This window comes from Carcharodon carcharias, chromosome 20 (genome assembly GCF_017639515.1).
Source record: "Carcharodon carcharias isolate sCarCar2 chromosome 20, sCarCar2.pri, whole genome shotgun sequence".
NCBI lineage: Eukaryota > Metazoa > Chordata > Chondrichthyes > Lamniformes > Lamnidae > Carcharodon > Carcharodon carcharias.
This window is the reverse complement of record NC_054486.1, coordinates 66,972,839-67,000,029: the sequence shown is the minus strand read 5'-3', so window position 1 is coordinate 67,000,029 and position 27,191 is coordinate 66,972,839. Positions and strand designations below refer to the sequence as shown.

The window sequence follows — 27,191 nt, the reverse complement described above, 5'->3', positions numbered from 1 at the left end:
AGGTGCCATCGCTCACAGAGATGGAGGAGGAACGCCAGCCAAATTTTCAGGCACTTCCTCTCAGGACACTCCGACAGTCAGCAGCCTATCCTCTTCCCCTTTGCCAGTGCATCCAGTAGGCGAGGCCAAAGAGAATGCATCTGTACCCGTGCAGTAGCCCCTCAGCATGTCAGGCTCTGCAGGCCTTAGGCAACCACAGGATGGCTGCTAAGGTCATTTCAGACAACACAGGATTGCACTCAGCAGCCTGCCTCCTCCTCAGCTGCATATGTTGGAGTCACACACATCATAGTGACTGTAAGCATAAATGCAAGAGCTTATAGTCACACAAAGATGTGGTATGGGTGTTCCAACATTAAATTGCAGCCTTTGTTAGTTTGTGATTAAATATTATACACTTTATTCATGTTTATGGATGGTTTTGTTGGTGGGATTTGCTTAGCAGGGCGATTACTTGCATGATAAGTGGCAATCCTGTATGGATGAATAAATACTGACAACTCAATGATTGGGTGGTAAGAATGGATTGGCTTGTCTGCATCATTGGTGATTTGATGTTGGGTGGATATGCAAAGGTCACATGGGTGTAAGGCTTAGCGCCAATTGGTTTTCAAGGACTTCATGCTTGCTGAAACCTGTTGAGAATGAGGGACTCATGGGCCTCCTTCACACATCTCTCCATGGCCTTGGTATCCAATTCTGAAAGACCAACATGCAGGCCTGTGTGTTCTGATACATCCTCATTCGATAAGGAGTGTGGTTCCTCTATGTCTGTTGCATAAGGTAGTGCAGTGCGCAACAGGCTGCTATAATCCCTGAGGCACATACGTGCTCTGCTAGAGCAGTCCAGGCAGCAGAACTTCATTTTCAGCATTCCGATGGTCTGTTCTACTGTAGCCCTTGTGAAACCATGGGAGCCATTGTACTGCTCTTCCACTGGAGCTTGAGGATTTCTGACTGGTGTCATAGCAGGTTTTGAGTGGAAAGCCCATCACCCAGGATCCAACCCTCCAGGCGTGCAAAGGTCTTGAACAGCTGTAGGAGTTGCGAAGAATATATGCATTACGACAGCTCACTGGGAACCGAGCACATATCTGGAGGATACATTTCCAGTGGTTGCAGACCATTGTACATTAATTGGTTTTCTATTTGTGAAGGTTGCAGGTTGATTCCAGGGAGCTCCGATTGCCACATGCGTACAGTTGATTACACACTGCACCTGTGGGAAACCCACAATTGGACCAAAGACCAATAAATTTGTGGCCTGGCTCTCTGGATCTGTACTGGTGCAGCAAGTCTCTGGCCCTTTTAAATAGTGAGGTGGCAACCTTTCTGCTTCAGCAATGTGCGACTGCCTGTGAGATACCGCACATGGTCCCTGTGAGGCCCTGGAAGGGGCCACAGACAGTATGCTCCCTTCCAGTCCAAGGGGCCACAGGTCATCTTGAAGGAGAGAACACAGGTCAGTGACTGCCTTCCCAGGCACTCTCAGTCTTTGGCATTGCCTCTCAATCATCTGCAGATAATTGAGTCACAAATGTAATACTCTAAGATGGATCAATGCTCATTGTCACACTAGACCTTAGTTGCCTCTATCTTTACCACCCTGTGTTTGGTGTCATCCATTGTTGGCTTTCTAGATACCTACACGTGACCCAATGCCAAACCGATTTTTTTGTGTCCCCACCCGCCCCAAATGATTTAATCGGATTGATAGATTAGTAGTCTGAAATTTGAGCAAATCATGAGATATTTACATCTGAATTTTGACAAACAAAATGTGTGCTAGATGTATTTTTATTTAGGTGGACTAAAATTAAATGTGTTGTGCACAATCGTTATTTTTTTCTGGACTACTGTCAAGAAGATATAAGAACATCTATAATGTTATTGGAAATTATTTTAAAATAGAGTTTTGTAGTGTGCGTGCGCGCGTGTCTTTAGTGGATTAATGTCAGCCGGTCTAGAAGCTTTGATGTATAGAAAAGAAGTAGGTTTGAAATGTTAATTAGGTAAATTACAAGGTGAAGTGTAAAGGCGGAAATTTGCATTTTTAAATAAACCATTCAAAAGAATGGGTGAAATATCACCTTGCTTGAAGAAGCCAAACAATGTGTTTACTTTTTCCAAAGCTTACTAATAAAATTGATTTTATGAAAGGGTTTTATTGTTAGAAGAGTTAAAGTTCAAAAAACCAAGTGATACAATGAGAATTTGCATTCAAAAACATGTATAAAGGAAGAGAAGGCTGTTGATAAAAGGTGAAGGGATTCTAAGATCTAAAGCCTCCAGCCTGTAAGCCTCAAGCCGCTGTCTGCAAGGACCCAGAGCTGAAAGAAACTCTTTTTGAATGCGACTGTCCAGAGTGTGCTTTGCCAGGGGTCTGTTTAAATCTGTGTTTTACTGTTGCCTTAATGGAGGCGTAGCTGAGAGTCAGATTAACTAGGGGATTTTTGTAGCTATTATAATAATTTTGTAGACATATGTATGTGCTTACAATAATTCTTGTCTTAATAAATGTTTAATTTAGTTTTATAAAAAACCTCTTGAGACTCAGTGGTCTTATTACTACTGCATCTCAAAACATACAAATTGCAAAACTAGGTTGTTTCAAGTTTCCCTTTGGGATTTGAAAAACTCAGCCTTTACTATCAGCTGTGTCATAATAACCACAAAACAACATTGCACCTCTCCTCCATCATCCAGTCAGGTAGATGGGACTGCACTTGCTTGGCTCCATTCTTATCTATCCACTTGTACCCCCCCAAAAAAATCACCTGTAAATGACTTATCTTCCTATCCTGCAGTTACCTTGGGAACTCCCCCATAAAGGATCTATTCTCTTCACCTCCACAATGATCCAAAAACATAACAGGTACAACATGCAATTTGACGACATCCAGTTCTACCTCAGTACCACCACTCTCGACTCCTCCATTGATTTATATGTCACACTGTTTGTCTGACATCAAGTACTTGGCGAGCAGAAATGTCCACCGGCTAAATATTAGGAAAATTAAAGCTTTTGTTTTCAGTGCCCACTATAAATTCCATTAGCTAGTGAATGACTCCATTCCTCTCCCTGGGAGCTGCCTGAGGTTTAAGCAGACTGTTCATAACTTTGGTGTCTATCTGATTTGGAAATGAACTTCCAAACACAAATTCACGCAACCACCAAGACTGTACATGTTTACCTCTAATGTTTCCAGACTCCATTTACCTGTTGCTGGCAGCCTCATACATGCTGTTGTTACCTCTAGAGTTGACTATTCTAGGGCGCTCCTGACCAGCCTTCCATCCTCCTCTCTGCATAAACTTGAGCTCATCCAAAACTCTGTTACCTGTATCCTAACCCACACTAAGGCCCATTTGCCAACCACTCGCTCACTGACCTAAACTGGCTCCAGGTTTAGCAATGACTCAAATTTTAAAATTTTCATCTTCATTTTCAAATCCTTCCATGGCTTCACCCCTCCCTGCACTCATCAAAATCTTCTGGCCTTCAGCATCCCAGATTGTAACAGCTCCACCGTTCGTGCCTTCAGCTGCCAAGGCCATAATTTCCATCCTAAACTATCTACTTATCAATCTCCTCCTTTGAAATACTTCTCAAAACCTATGTCTTCGACTAAGCTTTTGGTCATTATTCCAAATAGCTTCTCATATAGCTCAGTGTCAAATTGTATTTGATAGTGTTCTTGTGAAACAGCTTGAGGCATTTTACTAGTTGTTACATCTGCACCAAGTTCAAGCTCCAAGCAGTGGTGAACTTTACAGTGGAGATGGTTTTCTATTTCTTGCCTTGTTGCGCTATTACTTATGTTGCTTCAGTGACAAGCACAAAAGTATTGTTTAAATGCAAAGAACTCTCAACCTGGGCCGCTACAGTTCAAAAGAACACAATTACAGTAGCCATGGAGCTAGAAAATTTGCCAAGACCGAACAATGCATAACAAATTTAAAACTAAAATTTAAAAATGGTCTGAATATCAACCAGTATTGCTGTTGTAAATTGTGACATTATTCTTGGCACCAGTATTTAGTGTGTGAATGATAATACAAACTTATACATTTTTGCAGCCTTGCAACAATACAGTTGAAGTTATTATAGGTTTAAAACAAAATAAGTTATTTTATTAACTGTTCAATTACCATGTGAAATTAATTTACAAGGGACAGAAAATTATTTTCCACCCCCAAATGTTATCCTTCTGCCCAATGATCAGCAAAACACACAAAATCAAATGGTTGCAAAACAAATCAGCTGATTTTGGAAATCACATTTTCAAGCAGTTGGCTCAGCTAATTAAATCCATATGGAACAAAATTCAATTTAGTATATTTTACATGGTTAGGAACTCTCTTTTGCTGCTCCAGTAACCAATGTCCCACTAAGCTACACCAGTGTGCAGCTGCTTGAAAAAGTACTGTGCAGGTCTTTTCCCGTGATAAATAACTTGTGAATGCATGGCTGTGCAAAAAGATTTAAAGGAAAATTGCTGGTACCTAAGATTGCATATTAAAAATATTTCAAAGTGAGGACTAGGTAGAAAAAACAAGAAAAAAAGAAAGCACAAATTGAACTAGAATGGATGTTAAATTCATTGATTATAGATAGGCCTGGGTCTATTCCCTAAATGTCAGTTTGGTCAGGAGGTTTTCTGCATATGTTGGTTACCCAAGCCCATGTTACACTAATTTTAGCAACCAAGGTCCATCTATTGTAATTAGTAAGGTCATGCAAATTAAATTCAGGTGGAACAAGACATAAACCTGGAATTCTCCAAAAGCCTGTGGTTAAAGAACAGTGGAAGTACAGAGTAATGTTGATTCTTAGTGCAAAAGATAAAGGAAATTCAGGAGTATCATCCAGGCCTGTTTTTACATGATGCTTGAATTTCTTTTGTTTTTTTATACCAAGTGCAGCTTACATAATTTCTTGGGGTTCCACTTGTTCTGAGTGGGCTGTAAATTTGCATCCAAAATATTTGAGCATGCAAGTGACCCACTGCCACATTTTTGGTGCCTTTTTTACAGATTTATTTCAGGGTAATTTTTAAAAAATCCTCAGAGACCTGTTTCTTGAATGCATCAGTAAATTTAAACTCAAGTTTGTAAAATTTTCATGATTGTATCATAAGCATCTTAAACATTCTAGTATAGAAAATCGAGCACAGCCATTTTAAGCATGTCTAGACTGCTCATGAGATTCTCTAAATTTTGGCATATCTAGCTGATGGAAGGATGTGTTAAAATTTTTATTGCATTTTGCAGATCATTTCAGGAAATTGAATATTATATAATCGGAAGTAACAATATACAAGAAAATATAGCAATTATCAATTTCAGCCACCTGGATATTTATTTGAAAGCGGAGTTGCTCATGGTTGAGGTGCTGTTAGAGAAGTGGGGTAAGTGTTGCCTATGAAGCCACACTTCCATGTTAATGTTGCAATCCTGTCACAATGAAGTGCATACTCTGTACGTGAAAGCAGCTGTTATCAATTGAGGAGGAAAGGGAGCCTGTGCCCTCTGGGTTTTGTGAATGCTTAACCTATGTTAAGAAAAGACTGGCTCCAGATTCTTCCTTTACTCGGTGAATGAGCAGCAATTTGTAACATGATAGCAGAGGATGAACATCAAGCCATGGTGGCTGGAAGCTGAACAAGAATTTTTGTCTCTACCTTCTGACAAAAGTACTGCTCCCAGCAACCTGTGGTGCAAAATGCCTGAGGCCCATGCAAATTCTCAAGCTTCGATTATTTACTTTTTTGTTTGGAGTTTGAACTGTATGAACAGTGGAAAAATGAGGCGAAAATGTGGACTTGGACTACATCGTTTTCCGGGAGGAACCAAGGTAAGGCTTTAGCTTTGACAAAAAGTAATATTAGAAGTAAAGTATTTTTGGAGCTGGATGTGGGTGATTTGGATACCAAGGAGGGATTAACTCTTCTATTACAATTTATGGATAGGATTTACAAGAAAGATGATCTGTTGGAAGCCTATGAAGTGTGGTCAACTTTTGATAAATTTATGACAATCTATCAAAGTCCCATAATAAGAGATTGATAAAGTTTGACCTAAAGATTCCCGAGTCTCTGCTTGTATTCATTGTGCACAAATTTCCCATATAGGTAGACTTCTGGTAATGACCGGGGTTCAGTTTCACACAGAAGACTCTTTTAGACCGAATGGCTGCTGCCCTAAAACATTTTTGGAAAAACAGTTGTTTCCAGCTACTTTCAGATTAAATACAGGCAACTCTGCTGTGATGCAAAGAATTATTTGGAAATTACACAGACAATTCGCACATCCTTCGTCATGGAAATTAAAAGCTTTGCTGTAGGATACTGGAGTAGTTGATGGGGAATATGAAACTCTTATTGAACAAGTTACATCTCAATGTGACATTTGTGTCAAATACTGGAGGACACCAACACGCCCTGTAAGTCTTCCACTGGCCAAACATTTTAATAACACTGGCAATGGACCTAAACGTATGGGACAAGGTACTTTTGTGGATATAGCGACTAGTTTCGTCTGTCTATGGTGACACATGGTAAGGATAAACAGACCATTGTAGACCAGGCCATAGAAAAGCAGGTTGGTCCAGGACTTAGAAACACCAACCAAATTTTTGACTAATAATGGAGGAGAATTTGCAAATAACGAATTTTGCGATATGTGCAAGAATTGAATATTATAGTCATGAACACTGCGGCTGAGAGCCCTTTCAGTAATGATTTATGAGAGAGAGATCATGCAGTAATTGATGAGATGTTGCATACTGGCTGACCAACCGGCCTGCAAATTGCAAATGGTGCTGGTATGGACAGTACATGCTAAAAAATTCTTTGGTTGATGGGGTTTAGCCCATACCAATTGGTATATGGAAGGAATCCGAAGCTGTATTTGGCACTGACTGATACCATTAGTTCTACTTTCTCTGCCCACTTGAATGCATTATATGCAGGCATGAAAGCTTTCAGCCAGGCTGAAGTTTTGGAAAAATTCAGAGAGCACTGTGACATCACATAAGACCATCTGAGATAGACTTTATTTCTGGTCATCTGTTTTATTACAAGAGGGGCATAGACATGGAATGGCCTAGGGCAAGTTATAGGATATGATGGAAAAGCAGTGGTTATTCAACATGGGAATCAAATAATAAAAGCCCATTCTTCATGGGTCATCAGAACGAATAATACATTTTCGGATTCTGCCAACATGACAGAGGATGATGAAGCACCATGTGCATTGCATAATCAACTTGCGAGGTAGCGCCAAAGAACAGGATATGACAGATATGGGGTGAGGTGCCAGTAGAGAAACTGATCGTGATAAACAGGAAAGGGATGTTTTGTCTGGAGGCCCACTACCCAAAGTGGATTCCCGATACCATACTGTCCAGAAGGATCAAATAACTGGAGGGGTGCAACAATAGTGGGACGGGCAGGGAAATCTACTGGAAAATACAAAAATTGGTTGAATGTCCAGGATGATGGACAAGCTGTAAAGGCCATGGACTGGGAGAACACAGAATACGAGAAAGGAAAATAAGGAAGTGCAGCTCAAGTTACAGTAATAGGTTGGGTGATGAATCCTGGTTGAGGCAACATTCATGTACAGTGGATAGGGTGTCAGAGAGGGTACGCAGGGGATCCAACAATAGGAGCCCAGAAAGACTTCAACAGACAAGTAGAGGTTGCAGTCTAACCAGACAACACAACAGAATCAAGAACACAGATCCATCCCCACAAAATAGTAGAAGTCCCCATGGCTGAGACATTTTTGTAGCCGACAACAAATTAGACAGTTGGAGACAGTTTGGCATGTATTCAAGAGGTCCCAGATAAGAGTCAGCCAGCATTTTATCATAGATGGATCTGAACAGAAAAGGTCCTACCGGATGAAACTTATATGGCCATGGCTAGGTTAGTGGTCCAGGGTTTTGAAGAATGCTTAGGAGATAGAGTGGAATTGCCCATGTCTGCTGCCATCGGGCGTGTTCAGTGGCGTGAGCAGTCAATATGATGAGAAGCCAAAAACTAGTTTCATGATGTCATGAAACCAGTTTGCAATCAACCGCTCAGCCCATTGATAGTGGGTAGTGATTTCTGCCATCCGACGTCAGGAACCTCATTGTAATACATCTGCATATCATAAGGCTAGCCCGCCGAACTCATCCACCCTGTCCCTGGATTGTCCGCCCATGTCGGCGTGTTTCAAACAGCATGAATAAGGCGTACACTTGGCAGGCTGCACTGAGGGGAACTTGGGAGTGAGTACACAGCAACGTTACGGAGTGCTCGCAAGAGACACCTGTTGGACTTCAAGGCTGGGGCGGGGCGGGGCAAAGGCTGCCCTGCAGTTGAATGTAGTATTCAAGTATGTTCGGTGGGGTGGGTGTGAGATGGGTGAGGGAAGCGGTCACACATCTTGCATATGGAAGCGACACCTTATATAAAGTGACCATTCCTCTGCAGCCAAGACAGTTCAGGCGCAGCCACTTTGACATGATTGGAGTCGGGCCTCTAGCTTATCTGCCCACTCAAGCAACACAGAGGCAAAGTCCCAAGTGTTCCAGAGCTTTTCACCCCTCGAGCATTGACTGCAAAGTAACGAACGCTTTATTGGACTGCAGAACAGTTGCATAACTGGGCACATTGTACAATCTCCTTGCTAAAGCTGGCTGTGGAGCAGTCACTAGTGGAGGTGCTCACAGCCCTTTGCAAAGTTGTCCATTGTTAGCTTACTAAACTTTAAAAATCACTGAACTTCCACAAAGTTTGCCTGTTTACTTCAATGCACAGGATATTCCAGATTACAGCGTAGCCATGCATGTACACATCTTAGAACAAACATTACTCTTCTCCCACTGGTCCCATTCTCCCTCTCCCCCGACCCATTCCACCTGTACTCTCACATCCTTTTGCTCCCTGGCTGTGTTCTCTCTCTGCTCACACATCTCATTCTATCCCTTCTCACGTCCCTCCCTTATCCCATATCTGGACTTGTTAGCTTGCCTTTCCTGACAAAAGTGTTTGCACTTTCAGGAGAGTAGATGAAATGTGGAAGGATGCACAAGTCTTGGAAGTCTGGGCTTAGATCATGAAGAATCTTAAAAATCCATTCACCTTGCTGAAGTGAAATAAATCTCACAATCAGCTGATTTCTTATTCATTAATCTCAACAGCTTTTAATCTGCGATTTCCAGGCTGGTATGTGTGACTCAGTCATTGCTAACAGTAAGTCTTCTTTGGCCATGCTCTCTATACATGATCAATAATCAAAATTCATCCCAAATCTGCCCATCAGAAAGCATTAGCTGCTCATTAAAACAAAAACAATTGATCGACTTCATTTCAGGTTCTGTGTTTTATGTGGTCATGTGGCTGTGGCTGTGCCCACTGGCTTAGGTTCCTTTAGTTGCTCCGAGTCATCTGATCCTTTCGACACAGGTTGAGTTTTGGGCCGTTGAGAGCTGCTGAATTGGTGAGCGCCCCTGAATCTCAATCTTATCAAGGGGTGGCTGCCAGACACTGTAGGTCTGCTCCCATCACTTTCATTTGGTTCAAGCCTGCCCTCCTCTCTCCTCACAGGTTAACCAACAACCAGGATATTTTCCTTAGTCTCTGTCCCCACCTTCTGCCACACTGGACCTGAGAACCTGGAGGTGCTCTCACCTTCTGAAGCTCAGTCCAGCCCTTTGCCTTCCAGCCTTCTCACTTCAGAACACACCTGCTCCTCCCTCCAGTTCAACCTTGAAGCTCCTCCAAAGCTGTGCTTTGTACCACTCTCTCTCCAGCTGCTTGCACTTTTGTATTTAGGTTTAATGCTCAGCCTCACCTCTCCCTGGTCGAGCTTGCTGTTGTGTGCTGCCCATTTACAATAACGTGCATGATATTCCAGATAGCTGTGCACTTTAGAGGGAACATTTCTGGTAAGCATTGACAGAGTTTGAAGAAGTATTGGTAATGGAGTGAGGAGTTAAGAATAGTACATATCAGAATACAACAGAAAAGAGAAATCAATGGGGTACCACAAGGATTAAAACTTGGGCCGCTGCTATTTGCAACTGTATTAATATATCCAGTTTGCTGATAGTATAAAATTAGATGGGAATGTAAGCACTGAAAAGGGTGCAGAGAGGCTGAAGAGAGATGTATAGACAGGTTGAGAGAGCGGGCAAGGACATAGCAGATGAAATACAATGTGGTGAAGTAAGAAGTTACCACTTTGGTAGAAAATATAAAACAGAATATATTCTGTATGGCGAGAGAATGGGAAATCCTTCCATTCAAAGGGAGCTGGATGTCTCTTTAAATAAAATCAAAGTTAACATGCAGGTATATCAAGTATTTTGGAGGACAAATGGAATGTTAGCTTTTGTTAGAGAGTAAAGAAGTCTTACTACAATTATAAAGGGAGGCCACAGCTAAAGTACTTTGTGCAGTCTTGGCCTCTTTACCTTAGGAAGAACAAAATTGCCCTGGAGGGAGTGGAGCTGAGGTCTACCAGACTGGTACCGTGGAGGAGAGAACTGTCCTACGAGGAGACACTGAGTTGCCTACGGCTATATTCCACGGAGTCTAGAAGAATGAGAGGCGATCAAATTGAAAAATATAAAATTCTTAATGGCCTTGACAGGACAGATGCTGCGAAAATGTTTTCCCTGGCTGGGGAATCTAGAATTTGGAGTCACAATCTCAGAAAAAAAAATGGCCATTTAGGGCTGAGACGAGAAGTAATTGCTTCACTCAGCTGTGAATTTTTGGAATTTACTACAAAGAATTGTGAACGCTCACGTGTTGTGTATAGTCAAAACAGTTTGACAGATTTTGGTTACTAAGTGAATTAAGAGAAATGTGGATAGTGCAGGAAGGTGGTGCAATAACCTGCTCATTGACGCTGTTTGGGTTCCGCCAGGGTCACTCAGCTTCCGACCTCATTACAGCCTTGGTTCAAACGTCGACAAAAGAGCTGAAGTCCAGAAGTGAGCTGAGAGTGACTGCCCTTGACATCAAGGCAGCATTTGAACGAGTGTGGCATCAAGGAGCCCTAGCGAAACTGGAGTCAATGGTAATCAGGGGGAAAACTCTCCACCGGTTTGAGTCATACCCAGCACAAAGGAAGGTGGTTGTGGTTATTGGAAGTCAATCATCTCAGTTCCAGGACATCACTGCAGGAGTTTCTCAGAATATGTCCTAGGCCCATCCATCTTCAGCTGCTTCAATGATCTTCCTTCCATCATAAGGTCAGTAGTGGTGATGTTCACTAATGATTGCATAGTGTTCAGCACCATTCGTGACTCCTCAGATAGTGAAGCAGTCCATGTTGAAATGCAGCAGGACCTGGACAATATCTAGGCTTGGGCTGACAAGTAGCAAGTAACATTCATACCACACAAGTGTCAGGCAATGACCATCCCCAACAAGAGAGAATCTAACCATCGCTCCTTGACATTCAATGGCAATACCATCATTGAATCCCCACTAACATCCTGGGGGTTAGCATTGACTGAGCTGGACTAGCTATGAAAATACTGTGGCTGCAAAAGCAGGTCAAAGGCTAGGAATCCTGCAGCGAGTAACTCAGCTCCTGACTCCACAAAGCGTGTCCACCATCTACAAGGCACAAGTCAGGAGTGTGATGGAATACTCTCCACTTGCATGGATGAGTGCAGCTCCAACAACACTCAAAAAGCTTGACATCATCCAAGACCAAGCAGCCCACTTTATTGGCACCCCTTCCACAAACATTCACTCCCTCCAGCACTGATGCACAGTGGCAGCAGTGTGTACCATTTACAAGATACATTGCAGAAATGCACCAAGAATCCTTAGGCCACATTTTCCAAACCTACAACTGCTACCATCTAGAAGAACAAGGGATACATGAGAACACCATCACCTGGAAGTTCCCCTTCAATTCACTCACCATCCTGACTTGGAAACATATTGCTGTTCCTTCACTGTCACCGAGTCAAAATCCACATGGACTCCAGTGGTTCAAGAAGGCCGCTCACCACCACCTTCTCAAAGGGCAATTAGCGATGGGGAATAAATGCTGGCCTAGCCAGCAATGCCCACATCGCGCAAATGAATTTTAAAAAAGGTAGATCATCAGCCATGATCTTATTGAATGGCAGAGCAGTCTCAAAGGGCCGAGTAGTCTATTCCTCCTCCTATTTCTTTTTTTAGATTTTTCATAATAGTCCGGGGTACCTCAATGGATCCTTTGAAAGATGAGGGTGGGGTTCAAGCCTTGGATCAAGGGCAGTAGAGCAGTGATGGGTTGGGGAAGAAACAAGGGTAGCATGAAGGAGACAAGAGGAAAGAATCTCAACAGGTGGCAAGAAAAAACAAACCAGGGAAAGAGAAGGAATGGGCTTTTGTCTGGAGCGGGAGACAAAGTGCGCATGCGAATGTGCAGTGATGTAATACAGCTGTGATGAGGCTAGATGCAACATGAGCTGGTTGTCAATAAAGGAGAAGAGGAATCCAGTATTAGAGAAACCAAAGTTTATATCTGAAGTCCAGCAGTGGGATAAAGATGACTTGCAGATAGCGTGGAGCATCAGTGAAACAATGGATGGTCTTGTTGGTTCCATTGGCAGCAGGTGTCATGGCAAGCTGGGAGGGGGCTGTGCAATTCGACGTGAAGGGCAGAAATTGGTTTCACGCCAACCTGAAAGTGCAGCAGGATCATCCAGTGGTGTCCGCACAGACCACAAGTTATGCTGGAGGCTGATGTGAACCCAATGTGCACTCCTCTAATGGGATACAAAGTAGGCCCAACCAGAATCGCCCTACCACACCTGATTTATCATGACATGATGGGAAAACACACTGGTCCACACCATGTCTGGATGTGCTAAAGTGAGGACTCACAGTTAGGGCCTTATTCAGCTCACAGACATCAGAGGAGATGATGGTGCTGGAGACATACAGCCACCAGACCCTGGGGGAAACATGTGCGTCACTTGCTGGTGGATTCTCATGGATGCGGCTCTGCGCAAAGCAGCTCACAGAAGGTGGGAGGTCTACGTTGATGCTTTGGAACATCATGGTCTTGACCATTGGCTGCAGCAGAGGATCAGTGAGGTTGAGGGATGGGAGGGACAATGAAGAGAGAGCAAAGTCTAGGTGTAACAGAAAAAGGCAGGTGTAGAATAAAAAAGATGTCAGTGGGGGGGTCGGGGAGGGGAGAGAGACAGAGAGAGAGAAGGGTGTGTCGGGAGGGGGACAAGGAGGGTGTGTTGGGAGGTGCAGGTTGAGGTTTGGCAGGCAGGCAGGTGTCGGGATTGGGAAAGAACGCAGAAGCTAACAGAATACTAGACCATGATTGTCGAAATCGAAAGTGAGCGAAATGGGCACAGGTGGTGCAAGGGCGTGCAACCAGTTGGTGGGGACAGAAGTGGACAACTGAAAGGTAACCCCAGCAGGCACATTGTAAACACTCAGGACAATGAGATGAGCGTGATGAATGAAGGCTCCGCGTGCATGGGAGAGTGCTTGCACAAGGCTCCGAAAGACCCTGCCACAAACACGCTTCTTCCTCCAGAATCACTCATGGTCCAGCTGCATACAGCTGAACAGCTAGTGGAGGTGGGGGATGCAGTGGGAGGACTCACGAAGCCTGTAATTGAAGCTGGAAGACAACTTTACACATTATTCAGTGAAAGTGAATATATTTTCAGATTATAAAAAAAGTGACAAAATGTGTTCACCCATGCAACCAATTCTGATTGAAACTTCTTAACTTTTCTAGGCCTATCACTTCTTCCAGGTGCCTCCTCAACATCTGCAGCAGAGGTGGAGACAGCCTGTGCAATGGTTGGCCCCACTGCCTCTGATAACTTCAGCGATAACACTCCAGATAGCCAAGACCTTGAGGGCCTCGGTTTGCTTTGGCTGTCCTCCTGTGGGCCAGCTGTTCACTCTGTGATGACAGAGGACCAGGTTGAGGGGGTCACAGGCAAAGGGGACTCATATTCCTGAGTGGATGACACCAGGTTGTCTAGCTACTGATCCTCCTCCCTTCAGGTGTCCATAGGCCCCGGCCTGACTTGAGGGGAAGGAGCGCCTGGAGTGAGGTCGAGCAGCCCCATTTCCCACTATCATTGCCACTGCAGGAATTCACCCATGGTTACTGTGAAGTGCAGGTCCATGTGCATCTCTGCGTTCTACTGGACCAGGGTCTCCATGGCGTCCACCATTCTTCCTGTGAAGACTTCCATGCACATACATGTGGGCGCCACTTCATCAGAGAGCAGGCGGACACACTCCTCCCACTCACGTGTCACTCTGTTGAGGCTTTCCAACAGCTCTACACGATGTTCTCCCTCCTCTGCTGACTCTCCACGATGAGTTGTGAGGCCGAATCCAGGGGCTTGTCATTTGCATCTACAGATGCCTCTTCCCCAGCTGTCCTCCAAGCGCCAGGGAGCTCAGCTGAACCTGCCTTCTCCCGCATCACACACATGTCTGTGCGGTGACCACCTGATTGTGAACCTGAGCCTGCTCTAGATCTGGGTCCCGAGGTGTGTGTGTCTGTGCTGGTGGAGCATGTGGGTATGCGCTGTGACAGGTCTCCCAGGCTGCATTTTCCAGCTATTCCATGGAGGTGGTTTCCTCTTTGCTGAAGGCGAGGACCTGGATAGAGCCGGGGGACTGGCTAGCTGATGGTGTCAGCGTTTGGCAGAGCTCCATGTACCAAAGTAGAGATAATTAGTACATGGCAGCAGAGTCAAAAGTAGGAGAGAACACTTGATTACTTTGAGAGGGAGATATTTAGTGTAGGATACTCATGCAGGTCAAAAACAGAATTACCTGGAAAAACTCAGCAGGTCTGGCAGCATCGGCGGAGAAGAAAAGAGTTGACGTTTCGAGTCCTCATGACCCTTCGACAGAACTTGAGTTCGAGTCCAGGAAAGAGCTGAAATATAAGCTGGTTTAAGGTGTGTGTGGGGGGGGACGGAGAGATAGAGAGACAGAGAGGTGGGGGGGGGTGGTGTGGTTGTAGGGGCAAACAAGCAGTGATAGAAGCAGATCATCAAAAGATGTCAACGACAATAGTACAATAGAACACATAGGTGTTAAAGTTAAAGTTGGTGATATTATCTAAACGAATGTGCTAATTAAGAATGGATGGTAGGGCACTCAAGGTATAGCTCTAGTGGGTTTTTTTTTATAATGGAAATAGGTGGGAAAAGGAAAATCTTTAAAATTTATTGGGAAAAAAAAGGAAGGGGGTGGGGATGGGGGAGGGAGCTCACGACCTAAAGTTGTTGAATTCAATATTCAGTCCGGAAGGCTGTAAAGTCCCTAGTCGGAAGATGAGGTGTTGTTCCTCCAGTTTGCGTTGGGCTTCACTGGAACAATGCAGCAAGCCAAGGACAGACATGTGGGCAAGAGAGCAGGGTGGAGTGTTAAAATGGCAAGCGACAGGGAGGTTTGGGTCATTCTTGCGGACAGACCGCAGGTGTTCTGCAAAGCGGTCGCCCAGTTTACGTTTGGTCTCTCCAATGTAGAGGAGACCACATTGGGAGCAACGAATGCAGTAGACTAAGTTGGGGGAAATGCAAGTGAAATGCTGCTTCACTTGAAAGGAGTGTTTGGGTCCTTGGACGGTGAGGAGAGAGGAAGTGAAGGGGCAGGTGTTGCATCTTTTGCGTGGGCATGGGGTTGTGCCATAGGAGGGGGTTGAGGAGTAGGGGGTGATGGAGGAGTGGACCATCATCCTCCATCACCCCCGACTCCTCAACCCCCTCCTATGGCACAACTCCATGCCCACGCAAAAGATGCAACACCTGCCCCTTCACTTCCTCTCTCCTCACCGTCCAAGGACCCAAACACTCCTTTCAAGTGAAGCAGCATTTCACTTGCATTTCCCCCAACTTAGTCTACTGCATTCGTTGCTCCCAATGTGGTCTCCTCTACATTGGAGAGACCAAACGTAAACTGGGCGACCGCTTTGCAGAACACCTGCGGTCTGTCCGCAAGAATGACCCAAACCTCCCTGTCGCTTGCCATTTTAACACTCCACCCTGCTCTCTTGCCCACATGTCTGTCCTTGGCTTGCTGCATTGTTCCAGTGAAGCCCAACGCAAACTGGAGGAACAACACCTCATCTTCCGACTAGGGACTTTACAGCCTTCCGGACTGAATATTGAATTCAACAACTTTAGGTCGTGAGCTCCCTCCCCCATCCCCACCCCCTTTCTGTTTCCCCCTTACTTTTTTTTTCCAATAAATCATAAAGATTTTCCTTTTCCCACCTATTTCCATTATAAAAAAAACCCACTAGAGTTATACCTTGAGTGCCCTACCATCCATTCTTAATTAGCACATTCGTTTAGATAATATCACCAACTTTAACTTTAACACCTATGTGTTCTATTGTACTATTGTCGTTGACATCTTTTGATGATCTGCTTCTATCACTGCTTGTTTGTCCCTACAACCACACCGCCCCCCTCCACCTCTCTGTCTCTCTATCTCTCCGCCCCCCCACACACACACCTTAAACCAGCTTATATTTCAGCTCTTTCCTGGACTCGAACTCAAGTTCTGTCGAAGGGTCATGAGGACTCGAAACGCCAACTCTTTTCTTCTCCGCCGATGCTGCCAGACCTGCTGAGTTTTTCCCAGGTAATTCTGTTTTTGTTTTGGATTTCCAGCATCCGCAGTTTTTTTGTTTTTATACTCATGCAGGTGTTCGCTGGCTACCTCACTGTCACCACAGGCACGTCCAATTCTTTGCCAGTCAGCACAATGGCACGGTCCTCAAGAGTGAGAGTGAGGGGTCTAATGTGAGCCACTCCACCCTAGTCTGGGACCTCTCCCTGCTGTTGTGAGCCAGCTTCTCCGGTATGAAAACAGATGGAGATTATGAGCAGGATGCATGGCACTGCATGGAATATTTGTTGGTGAGCAGTGCCATGGACGGGATGATGTCAGGAGTTCCAGCGGATATGAGCCTGATGGAGATGTGAGGGTGTAAGAGAGAGCTAGTGTGTTGTCCCTTGAAGTGAGAGATCCCTGTGGATATGTGATGGGTTTGTAAGTGAGTTGAGAGAGTAATGAGGTGGTTGACATAGCCAGGCAGAACAGATGTGATCATTCATCCTCTTATCCTCTTCCTGCACTGGGTGGCTGACCTCCTCTCTGCTCCATCGGCGCTGACAGCCGCAGCCACCACTTCTCAGGCTGGACTGGTGGACCTCATACAGCCAGAGCAGAAGTAGAGGACATCGTAGCATCCAGCAGATACCCGAGAGAGGAATCACTAAATTTGAGGGCTGCCATCTTCTTTGATTTCAGGGCCATGTGTTGCCTGGAGTGATTGTCAGGAGACCTGAAGTAGGCTGCACTCTGGTGAACTTTAAATATGGCGCCTGGAGCAAAGGAGCCTGCCCATCAGCGGTCCAGCGTGTTTCCCTGAATGCATTATTAATGAGGCGGGACGCACCGGGAAGGCAACGATATGGCCATTGCAGCCAACAGGTAAAACGTTGTTTCTCACGCGCGTATGCACGCGCTACCGCAGTTAGTGCAAGTCTGGGAAAACTCCACCCATTGTCCTAGTTCAGAGATATTCGGGCAGAGACACCAAATCCAGGAAATGTCCAGAACATTGGGCATGTTGAGGAACCTTGTTTAATGAAAAGAGGAAGAGTGGAAAGGTGACCATGAGCCTGCAGGGATTGATCCAGGGTCCAGTGGTGATGCCTAGAGGGCTCAGGTATTACAAGTGCATGCCAGCTGATCCTACGTACCAGCAGAAAACAAAAACCTAATTACATCTTTCTCAGGCTGAGAGATCGATTTATTTCAGACGTGAGAAATTTGCTGTTTTGGACAGTACACTGGGGAAATGTCTTATGCATGGCTTTGTTCTGAAAATTCTGGCCGCAGTTAATTAGAACAAAGATATGTGAAATCAATATTTCTCTCTCTACAGGTGCTACCTGACCTGCTTAGTGTTTCCACCATTTTGTGTTTAGAATGGTTCTACCATAAAACATAGAGCAGGTTGTCCATTCACCAACATAAAAAAACTTTGAAAATGGGCATTTCATTTGGAATGTTTTTACAAATTGCAACAGGGTACATTTGATTCATCTTTCCCCTACTCCCCTAGAGTCAACATCAGAGTTGCACCAGCAATAGTTGCCCTCTACTGCCTTAATGAAATCAACATTATTCACATCCAAGCCTAATGGGGCTGCAAAAGAAATTCTAAATAGTATCTACTTCAAAATGGAAAGTCACAAATGTATACCTTTGCTTCATTACAGTGACAGCTTGCCATAATTTAAAGAAATCAGGTGGCAAATCACCTATCAAGATTGATAATTAATTTGAACTGTTGAAAAATTCAAGTGTTCATATACAAAGATATTACCTCAAAAACAAATCTGAATTTTTGTTTACGTTATGAGCATCTTTTTCCTCGATTCAAATGTTCAATATAGTAATGGATTATAAGACTACATATTCTGCAATACAATTCCATTTAGCCTAAATCTAGAAGCATTTCATTTTTTGTTTTCTTTCACAGGATGTTGGCATCACTGGCTAGGCCAGCATCTGTTGCCCATCCCTAATTGCCCTCAAAGGTGGTGGTGAGCCACCTTCTTGAGCCACTTCAGCTGATGCAGTGTAGGTACATCCACAGTGCTTTTAGGGAGGGAGCTCCAGGATCTTGACCCAGCAATGAAGGAATGGCAATATAGTTCCAAGTCAGGATGGTTTGTGCCTTGGAGGGGAACTTCCAGGTGGTGGTGTTCCCATGCATCTGCTGCCCTTGTCCTTCTAGGGGGTGGATGAGACTGTTTGAAGGTGCTGTCATATGAGCCTTATTGAGTTGCTGTAGTGCATTATGTAGACGGTACATACTGCTGCCACTTTGCACTAATGGTGGAGGGGCCTGAACGTTTAAGATGGCACATGGGGTGCTGATCAAGTAGGCTGCTTTGTCTTCAATGGTGTCAAGCTTCTTGGATATTGCTGGAACTGCAGTCACCCAGGCCAGTGGAGAGTATTCCATCATGCTCCTGAGTCAGGAGGTGAATTACGTGTTGCAGAAATTCCAGTCTTTGTTCTGCTCTTGTAGCCAGTGTTCATATGGCAGGTCCAGTTCAGTTTCTGGTCAATGGTAGCCCCCAGGATTTTAATAGTGAGAGATTCAGCGACGGTAATACCATTGAATCTGAATGGGAGATGGTCATTCCATTGCACAAGCAATTCCTATTTGCCTTTAATTCCTGAAAAGCAAAAGTAGCAGAGCAAGCTTTGCAATTTTCTCCAAATTTTTTTGAGAATGACAACTCTGGACCAATTCTCAAATTGGAGAAAGATGATTACCCCCGCCGATGAAAGCATGTATAGAAACTCAAGTGGAATGTTAATAACTAGAAAAAAAATCTCTTGTCACAAACTAGGTCAGAATCTGTCAAGCACAGCTAATACGTCTGCAGATTTCTATTTATATGTGACTCTCCAAATACCACCCCTTGAAAAGATATCAACAAATATGATTATGTGTGGGGGAAGAAAGCAATCTGTGGAAATAAAGGGGGAAAAGCAATCAATTACCTTTGACTTTTTAAATAAATCAGTTCGAAAACCTGTGCAGCGACGGACTGCATTTCACTGTGTGGAATATATGAAGGTTGTAACTTTCACACATCAGTGGTGTTTAATTGAATTATGTAATAGGCCAAATGATCACATTTTATAAACAAAACATCTCCACTTATTGTATTACTCGATCAACTACTTCTTACATGATTGCATACATTCTAATGTTCAATTTACTTGGTTGCAAACTATATTTGTATGTTCTTTGATTTGAATAGTAAAGATAGTTGCCTTTCTCCTAATTTGACCTCTGATGCCTGGAAGATCATAAAGCAGGGCCAAACAAAAGCAAACTTGGGGAGAGGCTGGTCACTGCCCAAGTAAAATGTGAAAATTTTGTATAGAGGGTTTTAACTTTGAGTTAGCATGTGCTAGCAGTAGCAGCACACAATGTACTTTCTATTAACATTTACAGACTATATTGTGTTAACTATATTAACCTGTCTTACGATTGGAACACAAGCTGTCAGACCAGAAGTATGGAAATGATCCGGCACAAATCATCTTCATGTGCCTCCTTGAAGGCAAAGCTCCCTATATTTGTGGAGCTTTATGTCTACATATCTGATCTCAGGGAAAAAAGGCTTCAGGTGTTTAATTTCTTTACATGTTCTTCCCAGTCCAAGTCCCCAGCATCTCCTCTATTCCTTAAAGTCTTTGTATTCTCGACTTCTGCTCATTTCCTCCAGGGACTAGTTTCTTTCCCCCAAATTATAAACTTTCCCTCAAGTGAGGCCAAGTTTATTTAATGGCATGGGAAGCAGAGATTATCTGGATGCCTTTTTTTAAAAATAGGATGTGGGCGTTTCTGGCAAGGCCAGCATTTGTTGCCCATCCATAAGAGCCCTTGAACTGAATGTTTCATTTAAAAGTCAGTCACAATGCTGAGAGTCTGTGGAGTCATCTGCAGGCCAGACCAGGTAAGGATGGCAGATTTCATTCCCTAAAGGGTATCAGTGAACCAGATTTTTTAAAAAAATTGATGATAGTTATCTTGGTCACTATTACTGAGACTAGCTTTATATTCCAGATTTATTAATTGAATTTAAATTCCACCAGCTGCCATGGTAGGATTAGAACCCATGTCCCCATACGATGAGCCTAGGTCTCTGGATTATGAAGATAAAAGCAAAATACTGCAGATGCTGGAAATCTAGAACAAAAACACCTGGAAAAACTCAGCAGATCTGAAACATTGCAGAAAAGGATACAGTTGACGTTTTGAGTACGGACTTGGCTGTCAGACCTGCTGAGTCTCTCTGGATTACTAGTCCAGTAGCATTATCACGAGACCGCCATCTCCCCATTTCTAGCATCATAGACTGCCAAGCCCATTTTAGCAACCTTTATCCTAGTTTCAGATTAACTTGTGTGTGAAGGATGCTGACAGCCAACTACAATGTATCTACACCACCCAAGTTGAGATCAGCACAAGCCTGGGATCTTAATGGTTTTTGGACATGTTTAAAACTGCCAGCCTAATTCTTTATTTTAAAACACCCAAGAAATTACAAAAGTGGAAAGACCGCTGTAAATGGGAAAGAAAAAGCATCTCTACGTTAGTGGCTAATATGATCACACAAAAATCAAGATCTCAGCTATGTACCTAATATATTACAAGCTGCCATTTTTAAAGACAGTCATCAGTGAACCAGATTTAAAAATAAAAATTAAGCCATGCAATTTTTTAAAAATGGAAAAATAAACCTTTTTATGCCAATTGCACTATAGAAATATCAGCTACTGTTAAGGCAAAGCATGAGAGATCAAAATTCTGCTCAGGTTAACAAAATAATAGAAAAATGCATTATGCAGAGAATAGGCATCTTAATAAAATGAATTCATCATTTGAGAATTTATTTATCACAACTAGACAATAAGTAGTGGTAAATATTACTTAACAATGGTTCCAGCTTCCAGGCTGAAATTAATTATAATATACAAGCAAAAAACTTCAGCAACTGTTAGATCAGATGTAAATTTAGATTTAGTTTGAGTATTTATCAGTTGCTATTTCAACTGTACAAACATGACTAAGGTGAAGGTTACTATTAGGGTGCTTCTATACTTTGCTAACCGCATTAGTAATTCCAATACATCAATGCATATAGTACTGCCACCAGAATTTCAGTTAGTTATAGCATGAGCATATGAAATTTTCAAATTATCTCCACTTGAATGGAAGTTGCCCACAACAATTATAGAAAATGGCTTGAATCTGGCGGTAGAAATAATAGAGGTAATCAGTGCTCGCTGTTATTATGGAGTAAAATCAAACAGTAACTTCTGGCAACTGCACGTGCATTAAAATGTGGGAATTAGGAAGCTACTGACAAAATTCCCTGCTTCTCCAAAACTTTTGCTTTAACAGCACCATGCTGAAAGACTCAGCATTAAAACAGATGGAAAGGTACGATGTTGTGGTATAAATTTAACAAAAAAAAACAGAAAATGCTAGAAACACTCAGCAATTCTGGCAGCATCTGTGGAGAGAGAAACAGAGTTAACATTCCGACTCCATATGATTTTTCTTCAGAAGTTGTGGTACTTGCCCACTAAACACAGTAGAAAAAGCTAGGGTTTATTCACTCCATTGCAAGATGAATTTTTAAAACAGTGAGCGACATCTTAATTACTGCCACATCTCATCTCTGGTGCTGAAAATTAACTTTAAAAAATGTGGAATCTAATTTCTTCAGGTTTTAATTATTGTTGGAGATTTCAAAAATCATTTAAAAACTTTTTCTCTTCTCTCTGTCTTAATCCCATCTTTCTTCCCATTTTTGAGAGACACTTGGAATTAAGCATTCTAATTTACACTTCCTGTTTTAAATGCTGCAGGGTAGAAAGTCACCTCAGGCAGTTGTAGGAACGGACAGTATCAAATCAGCAGCTTGTTATACACAGTTAATGGAATTAAATCTCAGGCACTGCATACAATAGGCGGCCAAGTTGATGCTGCAAATTTTGCACCACCGTCCAAAACAAATTTCTACCTCTCATATCTCAGTAAGGATTCAGCAATCTGATTGCTTAAGGAGAGACGCCATTGCTTGCCCTGTTCAGGGATCCCAGATCCCCTGTAGATGGTGGCACACTATTTTGGCTGTCTTATTACCACAAGTTGCAGAGTAAAATCCCACAGCCTCTCTGAAGAAAGCATTTGAGCTACCCAACAGCAGCAAGAAATTACAGGTCTGTCAATTCTCAATGTAGCACCAAGAGAAAGTGGAGGTCATAAATTAAATGGGTCATAAAGTGCATGGCTACAACATGATATTCACAATGACTAGTTTTCTTTTGCTATATTGCACAACACTTGGTTTGGAACACCACAGAAAAGCCAGAACCAACCTTAAGTTTGTGTTCATGTTCTTTGGTCACCCGGGAGAGCAACTGTCCCTTCCTTCTGTTCAAAGCTTCAATGAGAGCATCACATTGGGCAACAAGACAAGCTTCAAACTCAACACTGTTTTCCTGTATACAAGAAAAATAGCATATTGACAGAGCCAAGCAAATGTAAATACAAAGTATAACAAAGGCCAACTGATATAGGAGTTCAGAACAGAATTGGGGCAAGCTGACACCATTCACTCACCCACAAGTGAACATACCCCCAAAATTATCCTGAATCACATGCTCAGACCTTGCAGCAGTAATGACATCGAGATTCTCAGCATTCACCATCATTACCCTTCAGAAACTGACAGCAACTTCTGGAGTCTGCATAGTTAAAATTGAAATCCAGAGGCTGCCAGTTGTGATTTTACACATCTCCACAGGATGTACTGTTGAAGTCCTCAAAAACTGCAATCAAATAGAAATCACTGAATTGAGGAGAACTTGCACTTTTATGCTATTAAGTCTCGATGGAAAAATCCTTGGAAAAGGTACACCTTGTAACTGGTTTTTAAAAGGCGTACCAAGTTCATAAATATTGCTGAAAATCATTTCTAGCCCCAGAAAGCTCATGATAAAAAAAACCCACATATTCTTAAATTTTTTTGGAAGTGTGTGAAATTTTTCTCCGATCTTCATCACAAGTGGAAGCACAGAGTTGGGATAATTCCCAACTCCTCAAACCTGACCCGAGAGAAAGTGTCTTGGAAGTTAAGATTTTTGTTCTATGGTAGCTGGGTTCTCTGGGATGAGGGCCAGGCGATTCCGGAACAAATGCAGTGGCTGCCGGGTGTGGAAACCACTAGGTGAACGACCTGCCTTGGTGCATCTGCACTTTGTCAAATGTTTTTTTTTTAAAAAAAACGTATTAAAGCAAAAAAAAAAACAGCCCTCCAGCCCATACTCTTCCCACCCCCTCACCACCAACCCCAACACATGTCCCTCCACTCATCTTACATTTACCATGCCAACTCACCCAGTATCCCATCATGGGCAGACCTCAGGGGCAGAGATTAAATAAATTTCTAAAGGCAGAATCTTCCAGTAGCAGAGAGATTGCTGGCAGCCAGACAGGCAGTGAGTGACACTTTTGCTCAGGAGCCGGACAGTGGCCATGCATGGTCAAGGTGTGTAGCGAATCATGCGGCAGGGGCAGGCAGGAACTCTGAACCCCCACCATTACCGCACAGGGTCAAAGATCCAGGTACCGTATTTAAAGGACAGGAGAGGCATTCATTCCCTGCAAGCATCAGTGTGGTTGTGACTGGAGACTTTGACAACAGCTGCTGTTGGAATCCTTTGATCCTTCACCCCTGTGGAAAACCAACTATTGCTACCAGGATGATGTCTCAGAGCAGACTACAAGTGGTTCTACGGTTCAGCGGTGCCTCATTGCTGATTCTCCTCCAGGCTGTCCGAGAAAGGCAGGGAGTCCCGTTTCCCAGTGATGACAGCAGGCAACCTGCCCATTTGACCAAGGTGGCATAGACAGAATGGAAGCCCAGGTTAACGGCCGTGGGGCCCAATAGAACCTAGATGCAGTGGAGGAGGATGAATGATCTGCTGCCCATCTCAAGGGTAAGTGGTGCCATGTAGTCATTGTAAAGTGACACTCATAAGGGCATCAAGCAATGTAAATGTGCAAGTGCAGAGATGTCAAACAGGAGTTTGGTTTGGAGGCCTCAGTAACAGATGGAACATGTGTACTGAACGTGTGGGAGCCACTTCATGCTGTGAATGTTGTATCTGTTGCAGGACAATATGGATGTCGAACACTTACTGTGGAGGGCTCAGGAGCTGTCATAGGCATGTATGTTCAAAGTGATTATACACCAATTGGGATGACACTCTTATTTTGTCTGTCTGCAGAAGAAAACTGCTCATATTAGGAGGGAACACAGACTGGTGGAGGTGCCCTGGACATGTGAATCCTGACTCCTTTTGAGGAGGCCACAGAATTTGCCAGGGAGGAACAGGAATGTGCCTGCAAATGCAGAGACCAGATTTTCTCAGCAATCTGGTGTTGACAAATGGGGTAATGCCCAAAACATTTATCAGAAAAGGGATTGTGCATAACCATCAGCTAATTTTTGTTGTTCTCTGCTGCAACAAGTCAAAAAGAGGAGCCAGCCTCCCCCCAGCTCCACCTCTGACGTGGGTGCCTCAGAACCCTCAGAGGAAATACTGTCACAGCATTCCCCTGCACCCTCTACCAGCGCAGAGACATTCACCTCAGTGGGTACTCATTCTAGATTAGGCTCGAGGTCACAAGGTGGTGAGCACAATACTGACATGTATCCCAGCTGGCAGAAGATGTGACAGCCGAAGTCTCAGACATTCTGACGACTGATGGAGACCAGGCCCATGCTGAGCCTCAAGCAGGTGACAAGCCTCTGGATTTGGCCATAAAGAGACCTGTTGGAGATGCAGAGACAAAGTGAACTTCTGGCAGAGATGCCAGAGACCATGCACAGACTTGAGTGAAAGGTGGAGGGGTCCATCCAAGTTCTAACTCTGCTATAGCTCCAGCATGCAAGCACTTGGCTTCCTTCATGGATAAGGGTGGTGACCACCTTATAGAGACAGGTCCTGCAGGACACAGTGGCTGCCAGATATGCGCTCAGACCTGCACTCCATCGCTCTGGCCATGGGTGCAATGCTGCAGTGGCTGGGCAAGACGAGGGAACACCGCACCTCAACCTCCCTCTAGGTTCCCCTTCTTCTCAAGGAATCAGGGAGGTGTCATTGTGCACCAACAGGGATGAGGAGCGCCAGCCAGGCACCCTGGGGCTTTGACCCAGGACACTCCAAGGGTGTCCTGCCACTTCATCTCCCCTCTGCCAGTGACCCCATTGCTGCTAGCCAGTCAGGCTGAGGAGGGTACATCTGCACCTGTGGAGAAGACCCTCAGCGGGTTGAAGCCCTATAGGCCTCGGACCACCAGAGGACGGCCGCCAAAGACATCTCAGGCAACAGGGCAAGCAATTAGCAGGCTGCCTCCTGGGAACGTTGGGGCTGCACCAAAACGTAGTAATAGGAAAAGAAAGATTAAGAAATCATAACAGCACAAAGGTGGCACAGGTGTCTAATCACTTTATAAATGAAACACACTTGTAAATACATATTTCATTTCTTTATTAAATGTATGTTGAATTTTCATTATGTTACTAATTGCTGCAATGGTTGTGTGCATTTAAGGGTGTTGCACTACTTTGGCTCAGAGACTCCACATCTGTAGGAAACTTAATGTGCTCCCCTGCCCTGGCAAAGAGGGCGTCAGTGACTGCTACTATGCACCTGTGGGACAGCTGGCTGCGAGATGCCGCAGAGGTCTGCAGCAGAGCCCTGGCGGGATCCAGCTGCATTAAAGTTGATAGCCACAACGATTGAGACTGCTATTGGAAGGGCGTGTGCACCCTCCATATGTTGAAAGCACAGGGTCTGCCTCTAACATGGCACAGATTTCTCTTAGGATGTCTCGGAGACATCCTAAGCCTACACTGTCTCTCATTCATGTCCAGAAAGATAAACTTGTTCTTGTAGACCCTTTGTTCAGAGTAATAACTCACCCTCTTGCTCCTTGCTGCTCTGTCTGGGGGCTCTTCCATCTCATGCCCTGTTACCCGGGCTCTAGCCATATGCTGCTGCCACCACATTTCCTTCATATGTCACGTGTGAGGCTGTTGCGCCCATTTCAGCAAACTTCCTACCTTCGTAGCCTACACACTCCTAACGCAGTGAGACTGGCAGTGTGTAATGTCACCCGCTTGGCTGATGAAGCAAGGAGTGATGAGTCAGAGGTCACACGATGAGCCTTTGGTCTTTTACATACAGCCCACCTCCTCTCCACTGAGGGCAAACACCAGCCTCTACCTCAGAGCGAAGTTCAGCTTTGCAGATGGTGCTTCACCCAGCTCTGTATAAACGTTAGAATCCTTTACCTCTGTCCTTCAGACCTGTTCCCATCTCCAACACCAAGGTGTGTAACACACACTCGAGTTTTGGAAGTTTTGAGGGTGAAAAACACAACTTCTGTTCTACCCTCTCTCTATAAATGGCCTGGCTGATTCATAACTGCCATGAATGCAATTTAAACTCTGCTGCCTTTAACATAGCTGTCAATATCGGAAATACCAAGAATGG

At 44.0% G+C, this 27,191-nt stretch overlaps 1 protein-coding gene across 1 annotated transcript in view; it reads right to left on the bottom strand.

Annotated features, from left to right (window-relative positions):
• trim9 (tripartite motif containing 9) overlaps nt 1-27,191 on the bottom strand; it is a 131,346-nt gene that overhangs the window by 53,614 nt on the left and 50,541 nt on the right. Inside the window, exon 3 of the mRNA XM_041214189.1 lies at nt 23,004-23,126. Coding sequence (XP_041070123.1) covers nt 23,004-23,126 — 123 coding nt within the window. The remainder of the gene's footprint in view (nt 1-23,003; nt 23,127-27,191) is intronic.